This window comes from Erpetoichthys calabaricus, chromosome 2 (assembly GCF_900747795.2).
Source record: "Erpetoichthys calabaricus chromosome 2, fErpCal1.3, whole genome shotgun sequence".
Lineage (NCBI taxonomy): Eukaryota > Metazoa > Chordata > Cladistia > Polypteriformes > Polypteridae > Erpetoichthys > Erpetoichthys calabaricus.
Genome location: NC_041395.2, coordinates 280,135,532 through 280,152,441, shown reverse-complemented (window position 1 = coordinate 280,152,441; position 16,910 = coordinate 280,135,532). Strand labels below are relative to the sequence as shown.

Genomic DNA, 16,910 nt, shown 5'->3' with positions numbered 1-16,910 from the left:
ACTCTCTATTTTTGCCTTTTGTCTACACTACCTCTATGTTTTCAATCCAGTTTGACAGATGTGTGTGGTAACATACTGCTTATGGTTCCAAGGATTAATAAAATAACAATGGGAGGTCGAGCTTTTAGTTACAGATCTCCTAAACTGTGGAATGGTCTGCCTGCTACTATAAGAGATGCCCCTTCGGTCTCAGCTTTTAAATCCCGGCTGAAAACTCACTACTTCAGTTTAGCACACCCTGACTAGAGCTGCAGATTAACTGTACAGACTGCATCTCTGTTGTTAGTCATTAGCACTAAAACATAAGTAACATGATAGTTATAATTGGATACTAACCCTCACCTATTCTGTTTCTCTTCTCGGTACTCAAATGTGGCACTTGGTGCCACGGCCCACCTGTCAAGTTGTTTTGCCTGCAGAAGGTAAAGTTATCCCTGATGGAGGATTGCAGGAATCGTGGGGTAGAGGGGTCCTTTCATCGGATTGGCTGGCCCAGCACTGTTTCAGCTGTAGAATGGCCAAATGGGGGAGGCAGCTTGATGGATGAGGTCTCCAGGACTCTAAATATATCCAAATCTTATTATGTGATATCATCTACTGTTAAATTCTGCTCTGTACTTCTAAAATTTTTATTTTTATACTGTATTGAGGATTTGTTCTATTCTGTTGATTGTATTGTATTGTATTGTATTGACCCCCTTCTTTTTACACCCACTGCACGCCCAGCCTACCTGGAAAAGGGTCTGTCTTTGAACTGCCTTTCCCAAGGTTTCTTCCATTTTGCCCTACAATGTTTTTTTGGGAGTTTTCCCCTGTCTTCTTAGAGAGTCAAGGCTGGGGGGCTGTCAAGAGGCAGGGCCTGTTAAAGCCCATTGCGGGACTTCTTGTGTGATTTCGGGCTATACAAAAATAAATTGTATTGTATTGTATTGTAAGACCTCTCACAGGCTCAGTCGAGGTATGTAATAACACACCACAACGAGAGGGAGCACTACTGCTAATGTTGTCATCTCCTTCTTTTCCCATAGTGCTGATGACATTTAGCCCTGCCCCTTCCTGACCAGCCACCATAAAATCCTAGGTTTCCTGGGACAATGTGTCACTACTGGCGAGAGCAACCAGCCAGACGGCAGTCCACTAGAGTCACTGAACCTTTTGTCTTTCTTTGAAACACCAGCAAGTGTTATTTTTGTTTATCTTTGTTTCAATGTGCTGTTTCAGGACAATAAAAAGGACGACCTAGTTGGCGTTCCAAAATTTCCTTGCTGCATCCTGAACTGTCATTCCCACATCCAGCCACACCAGGAAAATGTTTTTTTTTTAAAACACTCTGCAGAGGCATATACTTTTGAAATTGCAGTCTCAGCATTATTGTATGGACTGGTGAAAACACGGTTTTCAAAAACGGCAACTCTAATTGCATTTTGATTAGTTTGTGCTTATTGTGCGGCCCTGATCCTTACAACATCTCATTACCTGGTTAGCCACCCTATAAGGGAAGAAAACTATATTCTAACATAGCGTGGATAGAACAGTTGCTTTCTATGATTCTGTATGTATCTTAACTGCGTTTTGCTCAATTTGAATACCGCATATACGTGCCATAGGCAAAAAATTTACCAGTCGCTACAGCTTTGCCATAAATCACATGGCCAGCAGCATTACAATCTATTCACGATTTTTCCATCGATGCATACATGCCCTGTGTAGGCAAATGTCTACATCATTAGAGTTTTCGGTTGTTTTAGTGTGGACTGAGATACTTTCATAAACAATGTGAAAACACTGGTGTGGACAAGGATTATTTTTGTTTAAAAACACCATTTAAAATTAAAATGTAGTAATTTAGACATAACCTTACATTACTCTTCTGCATCATAAATGAATGACACCAATTTTATCATGTGACCTTGTGGTGATGTGAGATTTTACATATATCTTGATAAATGTTTTGTATGTCTTTTATTTCTAATTTGGGCAAAGCAATGTAATTTAGTGTTTACCCCCCTAGGAATGGGTCTGTTTGAATTTTTACGACAGGATTTGGGGGATGTGTGTTTTAAACCAGTTTGGCAAGTGTTTCTTTGCTAAAGTCATTTCTAACCCCCACAAATGAGCTAAGGTGTACTTTAACATATGGTTTAGGGGCAGGTGTTAAGATGTTCTATTTCCCCCATTGGTCTGAGGTATGGCTGTTTGGAATTGGCTTGTCTCAGAGGCCTTTAAGTACCATGATGTCCTATTGGCTCTCGGGGTTGGACAGAACATCTATAAATGTATGTGTTTAACCTCAGTATCTCTCTCTTACCAACCAACATATGATGAAGAAGCATCTCTCTTGCTATCCTGTGATGAACAGCACAGCTCAGCAGCCATTTTGAACAGACATGTGGCTGAAAGCTGAGCACCAATGATGCCTTAACTAGAGACATTTAAGTAACTAGAAGACTATGTGCCACCTGAACTACATATCATCATTTAATCAGGTTGTATGGTTGCCAATATTCAAATGTACTTTGCATTTTGTTATTATTTATGAATATTATCAATAATACATTGTTTAAACTGTAACTTAACTTCTGCTTGTCTTTTTACTACATCTAATTGCCTGAGGTTATAGATATAGAAGGGAAGGTGGGGATAAGTTATATACAATAATACTTTATAAACAGTGGTAAGTCTGTGAGATTAGTCACTCTAAGGCTACATATTAATAATACAATAGGGGAAAGTAGAGCAATATATACTACTCTACCAAGACAAAACAATTGGTGTAGTCGGGCAGGATTTTGGGGTAACCATTGTTTTGCACCTTGTTAGACAAAACAGACCTACATGTAAAAGGAATTACAACATACATACAATCCTCTCATCCATTATTAAACCCGTTTTATTGAGTTTAGCTTGAAATAAGTAAGCTACTCTCACCCTCAGGAACTACGAAGGACTTGGCAATGAATCATCTACAGTACTTCACAGTCTCTGTTTTCCATCAATAAAGACAGCAATGTGCTAATCTGTTCAAGTACTCTTCAAAACAATTACATGTGGAAGTCACGTGGTGGAATCTGACCTTTGGACAACTTTTAGGAATTTAGAAAAGTATAATTTGCATTTTTCAGATTCAGTTCTTGTTTAAGTCTCAAATATATTCTTGTGAATCAGGAAAAATAGGGAAATGCAGATATTTTTGGAAATGATTATGTTTAGTAAAAGTAATATTTACTTACAGGCAAAAACATAAAAAACAAAATTCAAGATTTGATTTTTCCTTACCTTTTAATTTCATTGTGGCGGTGCCATTTGAAGATGCTTTCCATTTATTTCGATGTTTTCTGATTTCCTGAACTTTACAGGTATATTGTCCTTTGTCTTCTTTTGAAATGTTTAAAATGATTAAATTAAAAGCTTTTTCTGGTTTCTCTTCAAACAGCTGAAACCGCTTCTGAACAAAACGTTTGGTGTAGTTGCCATACATTTGCCCACCTTTCATGTTCATCTTCACGATGAGGTGTTCTTCATTGGACATACAAGAAAATACCCAGCGTAACACCAAATGGCTGTTGGTTTTTTTTTGTCGAGACACTTGACAGGATAGAGTAGCATTTTCACCTTCCATGAACATGGCTTCTGGTCCTGGGGAAACGGTTACATTTAAAGCTTGGCAGACTGGAAAAGAGCACAAAAAATATAAAAGTATGATTAGTGCTTCCTTGTAGGCTGTCCTAAATTCACATACTGTATGTATACTGAACTTATCATCTTGTCTTTTATTTCATATTGTTGTTTTACATATATTTTAATTTTACAAATAACGTCTCTTTTGTAAGCCACTTTGGATCAAAGCATCTGCCAAGCAAATAAATGTAAATGTCTTAGCTTCTTCTACACTATCCAAAGCACTGGCTGGCTGCCTTTGTGCCAAATGGTACCTTTAATGGCATATGTACAATGTCCTCAGCAATAGCAATCAAATGGCCAGCTTATCCTGGCTGCACACCAGGCAGAGAAGGTCTTCAAAGTTTTATATTTTTGTACTAATAAAGATGGCCATAAAATGAAGGTCATTAAAGGTGCTGGAAAATACAAATAATTAAAACTTACTAAGGTCAGGAAACCATAAGAAGTAAACCAAAACTGATTGTCAAACCCCAAAATCCTAAGCAAAAATCTAATTTTGAATTTGTAAAATTAAAGATCCTTGCACTATCATGGTTTCTTTACCCTCAACTGTTGTTAGTGTTCTTTGTTAACTTTTAAAATTTATCCAATGCCTAGATAATATCATAGTCTTAGATGGGCTTGTTTTTAACTAAGATCTCGTCCGTTTTGTCATTTATTCATGCTCTTGTTTTTTGTTAATTTTATAATACTTATTCATGCTAGTATATTTATTACCTTTTTTCGTCTTTTTTAGTTTGTTAAATGACCTGTCGCTTATGTCAACTCTTTCTCTGTTTGTATTAGTTTGTATATTGAGCATAAGTAGACGAAAGTCCAGATATAGCATTGCCTCAGGTATTCCACAAGCAAACTGCTGAGGCATTCGTTTTCTTGACTTTTGGAGTTCAGCTCCCCTCGACATTCAAGTTTGCATTTGCAAATAATAATATTTGAATTAGTTTCCTTTTTGACTCATTGTTTTGTCTCTCAGATAAATGTTGTGGATAGTGGACTCAATTAGTTTTGGAATATGTGTTTGGAATTATTGACTTCTTTTGTAATTTTGGACACTTTTTGAATTTAATTGAATAAAATTCATTAAAAATTTAACTCCAGGCTTTGTTGTTTGTGGGGCAGAGGGTTATGGTTATCCATTCATTTTCTGCTGAACTTTAGGACTCTGGGCTTTTGTTCAGTAAATAGGGCCTAGACCCTTTTGGGAGTAATCAGATAAACATTTTAAGAAGCCATCGAAGTAAAAATAATGAGATCACATGTTGCAATGACAGTCACATGCTTTGCAATAACTATTGTTACTATCAACAACATGGTCATGTCCAGCAAAAAACACAGTAAAATGGTGGCATCCATGGTACTGAGGAAAAGTAATGTCAAAAAATACACCAACGCTTCCAGAAATTAAATACAAAAGAACATAAATAAACATAAAAAGAACTTACAAAAATAGTGCAAAACATAAGTGAGTGGCCCTAGATCGTGATAGTTATTTTCACAATGTGTAAGACCATCAAAAAGTAGTAGCCAAATTAGTATTTTCCTGCTGTCATTCTAGTTGTTTTTATGAAAAGCAATAAATAAATACATAAATAAAAAGTCTTAGTAATCTTGATAAGCTGTGATCTTAAGACATTTTACAAGAAATGTCAAAGCATCAAATGAAAGGAAAAAAAACAAGTCAAAGAGCCAACAAGGTCAAAACAAGGAACATAGAAATAGCAGAGACCAAGAAGAGATATGGCAAAAAGGCAAAAAGAATCCAGGGGTCCCACACTTACTTTCTGAGAGTTGCTGTCCATACTTTGCAAAAACAGAAGTTCTGATTTGTGTTTATCTCTTGATGGTGGAGTAATGACATATGTCTCTCTTTTAAACTTTGAACCTCATCTTTTTTCAGTTAAGGTTGCTTTTCCCCTAGTTTCCATCCCTTCTTCTCAGCCATAGGTAGAAACTTCATTTTTCTGCCTCCTCCAATAGTTACTTTCCTACCCTTCTCTGCATACCCCAGCTTTCTACAGAAGGTATATTATGAGCTCAGAAAGTCTCATCATCTCACTTCAACTTGGTACAGTAAATTAAGGATCTCTACTTACTTTCTGTGCACTCTACAACCAAGTCAAGTGCTTCTGCCTCTTCCTGCCATTTTCAGACTACATGTTATCTACTGATCAGACATTCATTTCAAACAGGAGTATATTCTTGGTCTACATGCACAGCGTTATGTCAGAGCACCATGAGGTGCAGCTGCTCTTCTATGGGGTCTGGTGTAAGCTTATCGAGATCCGATGTCAGGACTTGGCTTCCACAGAAAAACAAATTTCTGCTGTTTGGCCTGAATGTTTGGTACTTGCAGAGAGTTCCAAGCAGCATGTGTTATCACTCTACCAAGCCTTAACACTAATCTTTGCTTTTCCAATAAAAAATAATGGGTGAGCTAAGCAGCTGCACCAGAGAACTTTCTTTGCCTCTCCAGTCCTATATAGCTCACACTAACCTTCTCCAAATAACAATGAATACGCCCACATACTAAATATGCAAGAAAAGGAATTGCAGGGGGAAAAAAAAAACTAAGCAAAATAGATTGAAAAATGAAGCAAATACATTAAAAAAGACAACAGCAAACACTATGAAAAATAGTAAAATGTCACATTTCAAGCAATGACTATCACAATGTCAGCTGTCAGCACTTGCGGGCCACATGCATGTGCATACTCACCAATGTTCACACAAAACCGTGTGGTGAGAGTAATCCTGATGATTATCGTAGATGCGTTATAGCAGAGCACCAATTAGAATAAAATAAAAGGTGGAAGGAAAGTATTGACGGCATAAAATGAATAATAGACCAAAAAAAGCTGAAAAAATAAATGAAAGGCAAACATCAGCAGATGTTACATTTCACATCCACTTTGATGTTTCCTTTTGTTTTTTGTATAAATTCCTGAATGTTTCCCTTTTCTTGCTCACTTTGCCTCATTTCATTGTCTCAAGAGCCCAGTCTTGTCTTCTCCTGATACAAACTTTACTTACTTAACCTCCTCTTCTGATCTTCAGCTACCACAAGACATTTTTACATGTAAAATCATGGCAAGTAAAATTGTTACACTCTTCCCAGTGACTATGATGTATTCTCTGAACTGTTAACGATTGTCTGACATCTGAAAGTGCTCCCAAAATTCTGCACTCAAATGAACTGAGGCAACTAATGACCTTTATTGTTATGCCATTTGAGTTGTGTAATTTTGCTGCTATACATAATCTATTCATGAAGCTTCAGTTATTTTCAGGCCACACTGAATTTGCAAATCTTCCTGCAGTGACTAACCGGCCACATCCCAATAGCCTCAGTGACCAACACACATTTTTGAGGCTACTGTCCAACCACTACCACTTGTTAATAGCATTACCAGCACTTCTAATCTTTCTTAAATTGCCCCTGTCCCAAAACTCTTGTTTATATCTGCTGATATTTGCTTTATGCAGGTTCTCACCAACCACCGTACGTGGAATGTAACTGTGAACAAAACAATGCAATGGGTAGCACAGTGGAGAGCACAGCTCTAAACAGAACTAGGGTGCTGGGCTGAGGTCCTGTGCCTGGTTGTTGTCTTTATAGAGTTTACACATTTTCTCTGTGTCTGTATAATTGGCTTTGAGACAGGGCCATGCATTGAAGGGTGCAAGAGTGAGGCAGCTTAACCAGTGCAGGGGTGTCCCTATTAAAGCCATATATACTATTGTGCAAAAGTCACATGTAAGTGACATGTAAAAAAAATATGCTGGACAGCAGGTTTATTAATCAATAAACCTCCTAGAAAGTGTAGTAAACAGAAAGAAATGTACATTAAATTGCTAAGAAACCTTCAGTTTCTTTGCACTCTGTCAAATCAAATAAACATTTCATAAAACAGCAACAGACTGGTGTGTTCCTTGAGAAAGCTATTTGCATCATGGCCATCTATGAACCCAGAATTGAACTTTAGGAATGCCAGTACCTTCAAACCCAAGTGAACAGAACAACAGGTTTCAGTTGTGCTAACACAATTGTAAAGGTTTCTCTAATAAACAACAGTATTTAACCACGGTTAATTAAGGATGAGCTAAGGATGTGCGTTTAACACATGGAGACTGGAGTAATGGCTGCTGAAAAATGGGATTTGCAGTGTACAACTTTTAGAAGTCATATAATTAATTCAATGGAGATCACCTGCAGGGGATGAGTTATGAGGAAAGATTTAAAGAGCCAAACCTTTTCAGTTTAAGCAAAAGGATATTGAGAAGAAACATGACTGGGACATTTAAAAACCATAAAGGGAATTAGTACAGTGAATCGACTTTACAATGATTTTAGCAAGAACACAAGGACACAGCTGGAAATTTGTTTAGGGTAAGTTTCACACAAATATTAGAAAGTTTATCTACACAGTGAAACATAGACACATGGAATAAGTTTCCAAGTAGTGTGGCAGACAGTAGGACTTTAGGAACTTTCAAAACTCACTTGAAGTGATTTGGAGGGATATAAATGACCAGAATGGCCTGTTCATGTCTAAATTTTTCTAATGTTCTAATTGATGTAGTATAAACGAAGGGCCAGCTTGTGCTGAGTCAGTACGGTGGCCTAACCTACACAATAAGGACAAAAAAGACCCCAAGCAACTCTGTGTAAAGGCGATTGAAAAACTAAAGTCAGGGGATATAGAGAAGAAAATATCCAAGTTGTTGAATATCCCTTGGAGTCCAGTTAAATCAGTTATTAAGAATGGCACAGCTGTAAGTCTGCCTAGGTCAGGTAGTCCACAAAAAACTGAGTGATTGTCAAGAAGAATACTAGTAAAAGAGGCCACCATGAAATCTTTGAGATTTTCGAACGACTTAGAAACTAATGAAATAGACTGACGAGATTGCTCACCAGTTACACCTTTATCAGGGAGGACAAAGATAAAAAAAGGTCCATGACATTTCACCTTATATTTGCCAGAAGGCAAGGGGCATTTTTGTCTAGTACTGCATTCTAGTTTGAAGTAGTCTGAGATAGTTTTGTTAATACAAACTGAAGCTTCTGGACTGGTATACAGTAGTTTGATCCTTGCACATATGTTAGGGCCAAACCCAAATTCATACAAAGTGGTGAATAGGTAATCCCATTCAACCATATCAAATGCTTTTTCTGCATCCAAGATAATAGGATTTCTGAAGTGTTACACTTTATGGGTAAATATATTACATTGAATAGGCGTTGAAGATTGGAAGCCAAATGTCTACCTTTAATAAATTCGGTTTGCTCTTGTGATATTACTGAAGGGAGCACTTTCTCAATCCTTCTAGCTAGGACTTTGAAGAATATCTTAACATCATTAATCAGAAGTAAGATTGGTCTATATGATGCACATTGTAATAAGTCCTCATATCTCTTGAGAAAAATGGTAATTAATGCTTGGTGAAAAGTTTGAGGTAGAATTTTATTGTCTCTGGCTTCTATAAAAGTTGCTAATAAAAGAGGAACTAACTTGACTGAAAATTTTTTATAAAATTCAGCAGGGTAGCCGTCAGGACCTGGGGCCTCATGCATAACAGCGTGCGTAGAATTCACACTAAAACATGGTGTACGGACAAAAGAGCAAATGTGCATACTCATAAAAAAATCCAAATGCATAAATCTATGCGTTCATCAACTTCCACGTTCTTCCGTTACATATTTTCCGGTCAGTGTGAAAAGTAACGCATGTGCATGCGCCTGCTGCCATTCCTCAACTCGTCCCAGAATTAAGCCTCTTTGAATATGCAAATCAATATAAATAGCCCTTAAGCTCAGAGTTCTGTTAAAAGGCAATGGCAAAAGCATGGGAAAAATAGAAGAATTTCAGCAAATACTAAGTGGAGACAAGGAAAAATGTACTATTTGTTGATTTAAACAGTGGTATAAACAACAAAAGGAAGTTGATTGAGTGACATAGAGTGTCGGAGAAACTCAAAAAGCTCAAGTACACAAAGTCACACTGTGCCAGAAATAAAAAAAGAAGTTGTCAGATATCAAAGTCGCCATAAAAAGTCTGAATGTCATATGAAAGCTTATTAGGGTACAGAGAAAAGAAAAAAAAAATAGGGACACAGTGGGGAAAAAAAGCTCGAAATGTCAACTTTAATTACGAAATTTCCACTTTAATCATGTAGTTTATTTTGTCATTAAAGTAGAAAATCATAAACTTCATCTTTAAATCGTTTAATTTACTAGTTTCTCAAATACCATCATAACTAAAGTAGCATGTTAAATGCTTTGTTTTATATGTGTTCTTCTAAGTGCTCTATGTGTATGAATCACTACGTGCTTCTTAAACGGTATATCTCTTCCTCCGAAAGAACACAAAATCCATTATATTCGTGATATTACAGCTCCCTGAATAATTCAAATACTGAGATGTATACTTGATATCATTTTCATGATGATAGGAGTTAAAGCATGTTATTAAACATGGGAACATGGTGGCGCAGTGATAATGACGAGCTGGTGCCCTGTCCAGAGATTGTTCCTGCCTCCTGCAAGGTGCTTGCTGCGCCGTGTGTGACCTTCGATGAAATCATTTATTGCAGCAGTACTGTCTCTTTCAAAAGTACTAACCCCCAATTCCCGTCCTTCCTTTTCTTTCTCCAAGTAACCAATCACCACACAATCATCTTTGTAATACATGTTAAGCCATCTGTAAACTTAGAATGCCAATTCTTCAAAACTAAGATCCAACCTGCGAATGTTGCAATCAAGCTCTAGGTTCACTAGGCCACATGTTTTGGGCGTATACCAAATTGACATCATTCTGGACAAAATTTTTAAATGTCTTTCAGACAGCCTTGGTGTCACAATCACTCCTTACCCATTAACAGCTGTGTTTGGTATACTCCCAGATGGATTTAAAGTTGAGAAGGACAAACAAACTGCAATCGACTTTACTACACTACTAGCACATAGACTTATCTTGCTCAACTGGAAGAATCCTAACCCACCTCTGTTAAGTCAGTGGATAACTGATGTTATATACTATTTGAAATTGGAAAAAATCAAATTCTTTCTAAGAGGATCTGTTCAAAACTTTTTTTAAAACCTGGCAGGATCTAATCAATAATATTTTAGAATAAGCATTGGGGTGAAAGACTCCTTTCCCTCTTTACTACTCTCAAAAGTTTTACTCTGGCTGTTGGCCTTTCTCTCTTTCTCATGGGTGGGGGTTGAACTGAATTCAGCTTAAATTTGAGTTGATTGTATAGGATGTTACATGCTTTAAATAAATTCAATAAAAGTTAAAAACAAATAAATAAAATAAAATTTGCCAGAAGGCACATGGGCAGCTCTGAAGTCAAACTGAAAGAAAGTTCTATGATCTGATGAGATCAAAATTGAGCTTTTATGTCATTAGACTAAATAGAAGTAATCCAAACAGTGCACCTTATCAACAACACACCATCCCAACTGTGAAGGATGGTGGTGGCTTTATCATCTGCTTCTCTGCCGCAGGGCCTTGAAGATTTGTAAGGGTAAAAGGGGAAATAAATGCAGCAAATGTCAGAGAAATCTTGGAATTAAACATGTGGAAGGAACATGTGCTTTGAGAGATTTGTTTTCCTGTAAGACAACGACTCCAAGAACAAAGCCAAAGCTACACTGGAATCTCTTAAAAACAATAATGTTAATGTCCTGTGGTGGCTGAGTCAGAGTCCAAATTTCAGTTCAGCTGAGGATTTGCAGCTAGACCTGAAAAAGGCTGGTCACTCCTGATCCCCACAACCCCTGACAGAGCTTGAGCAGCTTTGCAAAGAAGAACAAATAAAAAAATGCAGTGTCCAAAATGTGCAAAGCTGATAGACAGACTGAGCACACAGACACAAGGCTGTCATGGCTGCCAAAGGTGCATCCTGGAGCTAAGTGATTTGTCAGCATATAAGGAGTCATGGAATATACTCTTTCTAATGGAATTTGTCAGAAGAATGTTAGGCTGGAGGGTTAAATAAAGAGCTGTCCTCTTAGAAATCCATTATACTGTTGATCTTTTTTTCGAGAAGTGTGGAATAAAAGAAAGAAAGCCTGCCAACACGGCCCTGTTGCTACATGTTTTCTGAAGTATTGCAATACAAGAACATAGTTTTCCAGGGGTAGTCTTGCAGAAAGACTCCTCGACATTCTAAAATTGTTAAACTGGTATTTCACATCAAAGCCCTCCACATCTTGTTATAACCAATCCTGGCTCCTCTCTTGTATGTGTCCACAAGTTTCTATGTACTTATCTGACAGTGACAATCCAATGCAAAGCATCTTTGAAACTCATTTTTACCATTGCGACTTTTTTCTAGGATTGCTTCAGGATTGGAGGGTCATTTGCTCCTATACCCCAACATTGACTGTGTCTATTCCAGAACATAAACCACTGAGGAAGCGTCAAGTTAATTGTTCACTCAAGGCATAGATCAGTTCAGTTCTGCTCAGAATGCAGGAGGACGTTTTCAAACTGAAGACAAGTGAAGTAGTCATGTACAATCTAGCAAAATCTGTGTATCTGCAACCTGATGAAAAAATTTCCCTTTACTCTGGTGCCCTCCTAGTCATATAAGGCTAATTTATCTTCACCACAACAGATGAATGCCATGTATCTACTCAGTGAATCATCGCAGTAATATGCAAATGCATCCAATAAACCAGTCTTTAATAGTTTTTCCATTTTGATAAATAGCAATAAGCTTTCCATGACTAATAATTTTGTTAATGCAACCGGTGCTTGGTGAGAATCTAAAGAAGATGCCACTCAGAAGAAATGTAGTTTAAAGCCAAAATCAACTATTAGGTGCAGATTACATGAATTTACATAGCTATTCCTCCTCCTATTTTCTTAACTGAACTTCCCTAAAAGATATAAAGCTTATCAACGTGAAGCATGAGATGTGAAGCAGCACTGGATGAGATGCCTGTGTATTGCAGAGGAAACTTCTTCTCCCACTCATATCCTTCCAAACCAGACAACACAAATTAAACTTAATGTCAATAAGAAAAACTCCCATGAAAACACAAAAACTGTGCAATCTTCTCACCAACATTGGCTGCATTGAGACCAAAACTGTAAAGTTAACCACCGCACTGTCCTTAGCGTTATGTCATGAAATTTTTATATAGGAAGATCTCGGTTTTAGACATTATTCCATAAGTCAGGGATTTAAGAGGCTGCATATCCTCCTCCTGTAATCAGGCAATTTCATTATTATTTAATATTCATGCTAGCTCCAGAGCCTCAAGTTTAAATTATGGATAGCGGAGTATATGGAGTTTGCATGTTCTGTGTGGGTATTTCTCTTGGTTCTTTGCTATTTTATCCATATCCCAAAGTGTGAGTGCTTCCTTTGATGATCTACATACTATCTACTCCCCAGAGCTACCAGAATAGCAAAAAAAATCCCCCCAACCCTGAACTGGGAAAATTGGTCAGAAAATTGACGGATCAATGGATGTTTGTGACAGTGGTGATGTCCAAAACACAGGAGCAAAAGTTAGTAAATAGGAAGACATGCACTCCAGGAAATACTGAGGAGACAGCTGTATCCCCCTCTGTGTCTCCCTATTGCCGGAAGGGAGCAGATTTTATTATATGCAAATGTGTGCCAGTTGCAACATGGAGGCTGGGAGTAGTGGGCTCGCTTGATGGATCACAAGTTTGGATACATGGACAAAACAATAAAACCCTTGAAGTTCAGAAGCACAGCAGGACTTTGTCACAGCAATCAGAAGTCATGAAAGTTACATGGATTTGTTCATGCAAAACAACAGTGTCTTTTTCATTAACTGCAGGGTTTTAACACATTTAAAGTTTAGATTATTGCTTTGATATAACTGAACAACTCAACTCTAATAATAAAATTATTTAACTGGCTACTAAATAATCGTAAGTAAGTTTTGCTTACCAAGCCCACAGGTGATTCCATTTTAATATAAACAACTCATTTGTAGATCCTTTAAGAATAAACAAAGATCCCATATAATTGTACACTCTGACTACAACACTTTTTAAATACAAATAGTTATTCACACATGAACGAGCCCCATGATCTCATTGATTCAAGGTCAGTTCCTCTGCAGCCCGTTTACACTTTTCTTAAACCATACGAAATAAATAAAAGCAGGACATTTCTACTCTTCCACATGGCATTTCACAGCCAGTCAGATAGACAGATACTTATGGCATCCTGACCATCGCAACGCCTTGACAGACAGCGATCATCTCTATAATGAAAATTACAGTTTGTATAATAGCTACTTTTCAAAACCACCACTAGTTCAGCATGTCATAATATTATATCAGTAGGAATTTTCCACTGACTTTGAGCTCCTTCAGTGGAAAAACAAAGGAAGGCAACAGTTGTTCCATTAAAGACTGATGTTATTTGATTTACAGTAAATATTTTAAAGAAAAAACTTAAGGATAATTGAATGTTATTTATAAACACATTTAATCACTAGTTTAATTATTCATCTTGAAATTTAGATTTTTTAAAACTTTCCTTCTTGTATTATTATTATTATTATTATTAGTAGTAGTAGTAGTAGTAGTAGTATACCAATAATATGAAAGGTGTTCTCTCTTTTCTAATACAATGTCATGACAATTAGGAACCACTCAGAATGTTCCTCTGGCTCAAATGTTGGAGCTCTTGCCTTGTGATGAATGGGCACCCTGACCAGGAACTGTTCCTGCCTTGAACTTGATGCTTGCTGGGTTAGGCTCCAGCTTCCCAATGACCCTGCCCTGGATAAGCAGATTTGAAAAATGGATGGATGGTAGAGCTATTTGCTTTCAAGGTACTAAGGTTAAAGCCCAGCTTCAGTTTTGAATCCCACTAGAGAGAATTTTCAATTAATTATAATGATAATGATAGCTGGCACATTAGTGACTGATATTACATTATAGAAGTGTTAATATTATTAAAGATGTGCTGGCACAGCTGCACCATATTATTCACATGTCTCTGTGGGTTTTCTCCAGGTCCAGCTTTCCTTCCACATCCCAAAGATGTGAGTGTTAGATCAATTGATTACTTTTTTTTTTGTTCTTTATTTCGCCTTATACAAGTTCTTGTATTAGGAATTTGGTAGTTTTCGCATACCCCTTGGGGTCAGAGCGCAGGGTCAGCCATTGTACAGCGCCCCTGGAGCAATTACAGGTTAAGGGCCTTGCTCAAGGGCCCAGCAGAGCAGTGGCTTTATTGGCAGTGACGGGGATTTGAACCGGCAACCTTCGGGATACCAGCGCAGATCCTTAGCCTCAGAGCCACCACTCCGTCCAAACTTACTTTAAAATTCCAAGTGATGCAGTGACTGTGCCTCTGTGAACCTCTTGACAGTTTGGCAAACCATCCAGATTAGGTTTCTGCTTTGCATCCAATAATGGACTCTTCAAGAACCAAAAATTGGTTTTAAATCTCAGATGGATGGATGGATAGTGATAATTCATTTAGGGGGTCCCTGGGAATGCTACTACTTTTACCCATCTTGCTATAAGTATTAATTGTATTAACAAAGTAATAATAATAATAAGAACAAGAAGAAGCAGTTTAGAAAATGTATAATAATAATACCGTAAAATTAATAATGAAATAATGAGAATATTATATAGTACACAAAAATAATTTAAACATGTTATATGTTTAACATCCGATTACCCATGTGCTTTTTATACAATTATCTTAAAAAATGTGCTCGATTAATTGGTTTATGTTTAATATTGTGTGCTAATATTTTCTTTATAAATATATACACACACACCCACATACATACACACGCACGCACACACACACACACACACACACACACACACACACACACACACACATATATATATATATATATATATATAAAACACATATATATATATACATAAATAAAATGGCTAAAGCACATTTATATAATGTGAACACAACAAGTGGGCATCAGACGAAGAATGGTAATGTGGAACTTCATAGCTTCAACTTTTCCCATTCAAGTGCCAAACCACCCGATCTGGAAGATGACGGTAAAAGCGGCACCGCGCTATGAACTTAAGAAAGAAAGAAAGAAAGAAAGAAAGAAAGAAAGAAAGAAAGAAAGAAAGAAAGAAAGAAAGAATTATTTATTTCTTCCAAATGCCTCCACTTTCGTAATCATTTAATTTAGCGCCACACAGTGCAGGATTATTAGCTCTGGTCTTACGCACAGGTATCCGCTCACTGAGACTTGTACTATATAAACTTTCCCTTTCTAACCTTTCAGCCTCTGTAGCCATACTGTAAAACTTTTCTTTTAACATAACCGTAAAAAAAACGACTTATATCCGACATCTGGCACGAAGAGTAGATGTGAGACGAAGTCTTACCTTCCGTTAATGTTTTGGACAAGAACACCATCACCAGTAAAGAGATTTCCATGTTTTGTGCATTCAGTATCCATAAACTCAATCAAAGCGCTTTAGCTAAAGGATCCTTTTTTTTTTATTTGTAATCTGAAACAGTGCTTTTCTGTTCCCAGTTAAAAAACACCCTCCCTCTTCAATCACTTTTCTCTCCTGCAAATGTAGGAAATGTCATTTCCTGTAATACTCTTGGAACCTCCACACATTTCCAGCTGGACCTACATGAAACACAGCAAGTTCAGCTTTGTTTTCCTTATTAATGCAGATAATGAGGGACGATAACTCCAGTCGGCTGTTGCGCGTCTCAACAATGCGTCTTTGTATGCTGATGCGCAGAATTCCTGAGGGAACTTCGGAGTGCTCCCAGTTTTCCTCGATTTCTTGAAAAACTCCTTCCAAACAATAATCACATGCAGTTCCTTATCTGCATTATTCCAAAAGGAGAAGCCGCGTGACTAATTGTATCGAAGCGGACATTGTGCAGCCTCCTTTACCAGTTGTCTTGTAATTTCCAAGCCGCTGATTTTGCTATAGTTCATCTTGGCACTTGGCCTCTTTTGAGGCTAGAAACTTGAGAGTCTATGTTTGCGCATAATGTGCTGAGCTAGTGGTTCTTCCCTAAAAAGTTTTTGGGGGGAGTTTGGGGTGGGGATGTGGGCAGGAATTGCTAAGTCAAGCTCTGATAAATGGATGTTGAACAAATCACTCTCACTTCCAGAGCAGAGACACTGGCTATACTGAAACAAACAATCATTTGCTTAACCATTTGTTTCCATATTTTAAAGACATGACTAAGATTAAGTACAGGGTTAA

General features: G+C 37.3%; 1 protein-coding gene across 1 annotated transcript in view; it reads right to left on the bottom strand.

Moving 5' to 3' along the window:
• Positions 1-16,695, bottom strand: part of vstm4a (V-set and transmembrane domain containing 4a) — a 91,274-nt gene extending 74,579 nt beyond the window's left edge. The window contains exons 1-2 of the mRNA XM_028795618.2: positions 16,062-16,695; positions 3,277-3,669 (exon numbers count right to left, since the gene is read on the bottom strand). Coding sequence (XP_028651451.2) covers positions 3,277-3,669; positions 16,062-16,113 — 445 coding nt within the window. The 5' untranslated portion in view covers positions 16,114-16,695. The remainder of the gene's footprint in view (positions 1-3,276; positions 3,670-16,061) is intronic.
• Between the last annotated feature and the right edge of the window lie 215 nt (positions 16,696-16,910).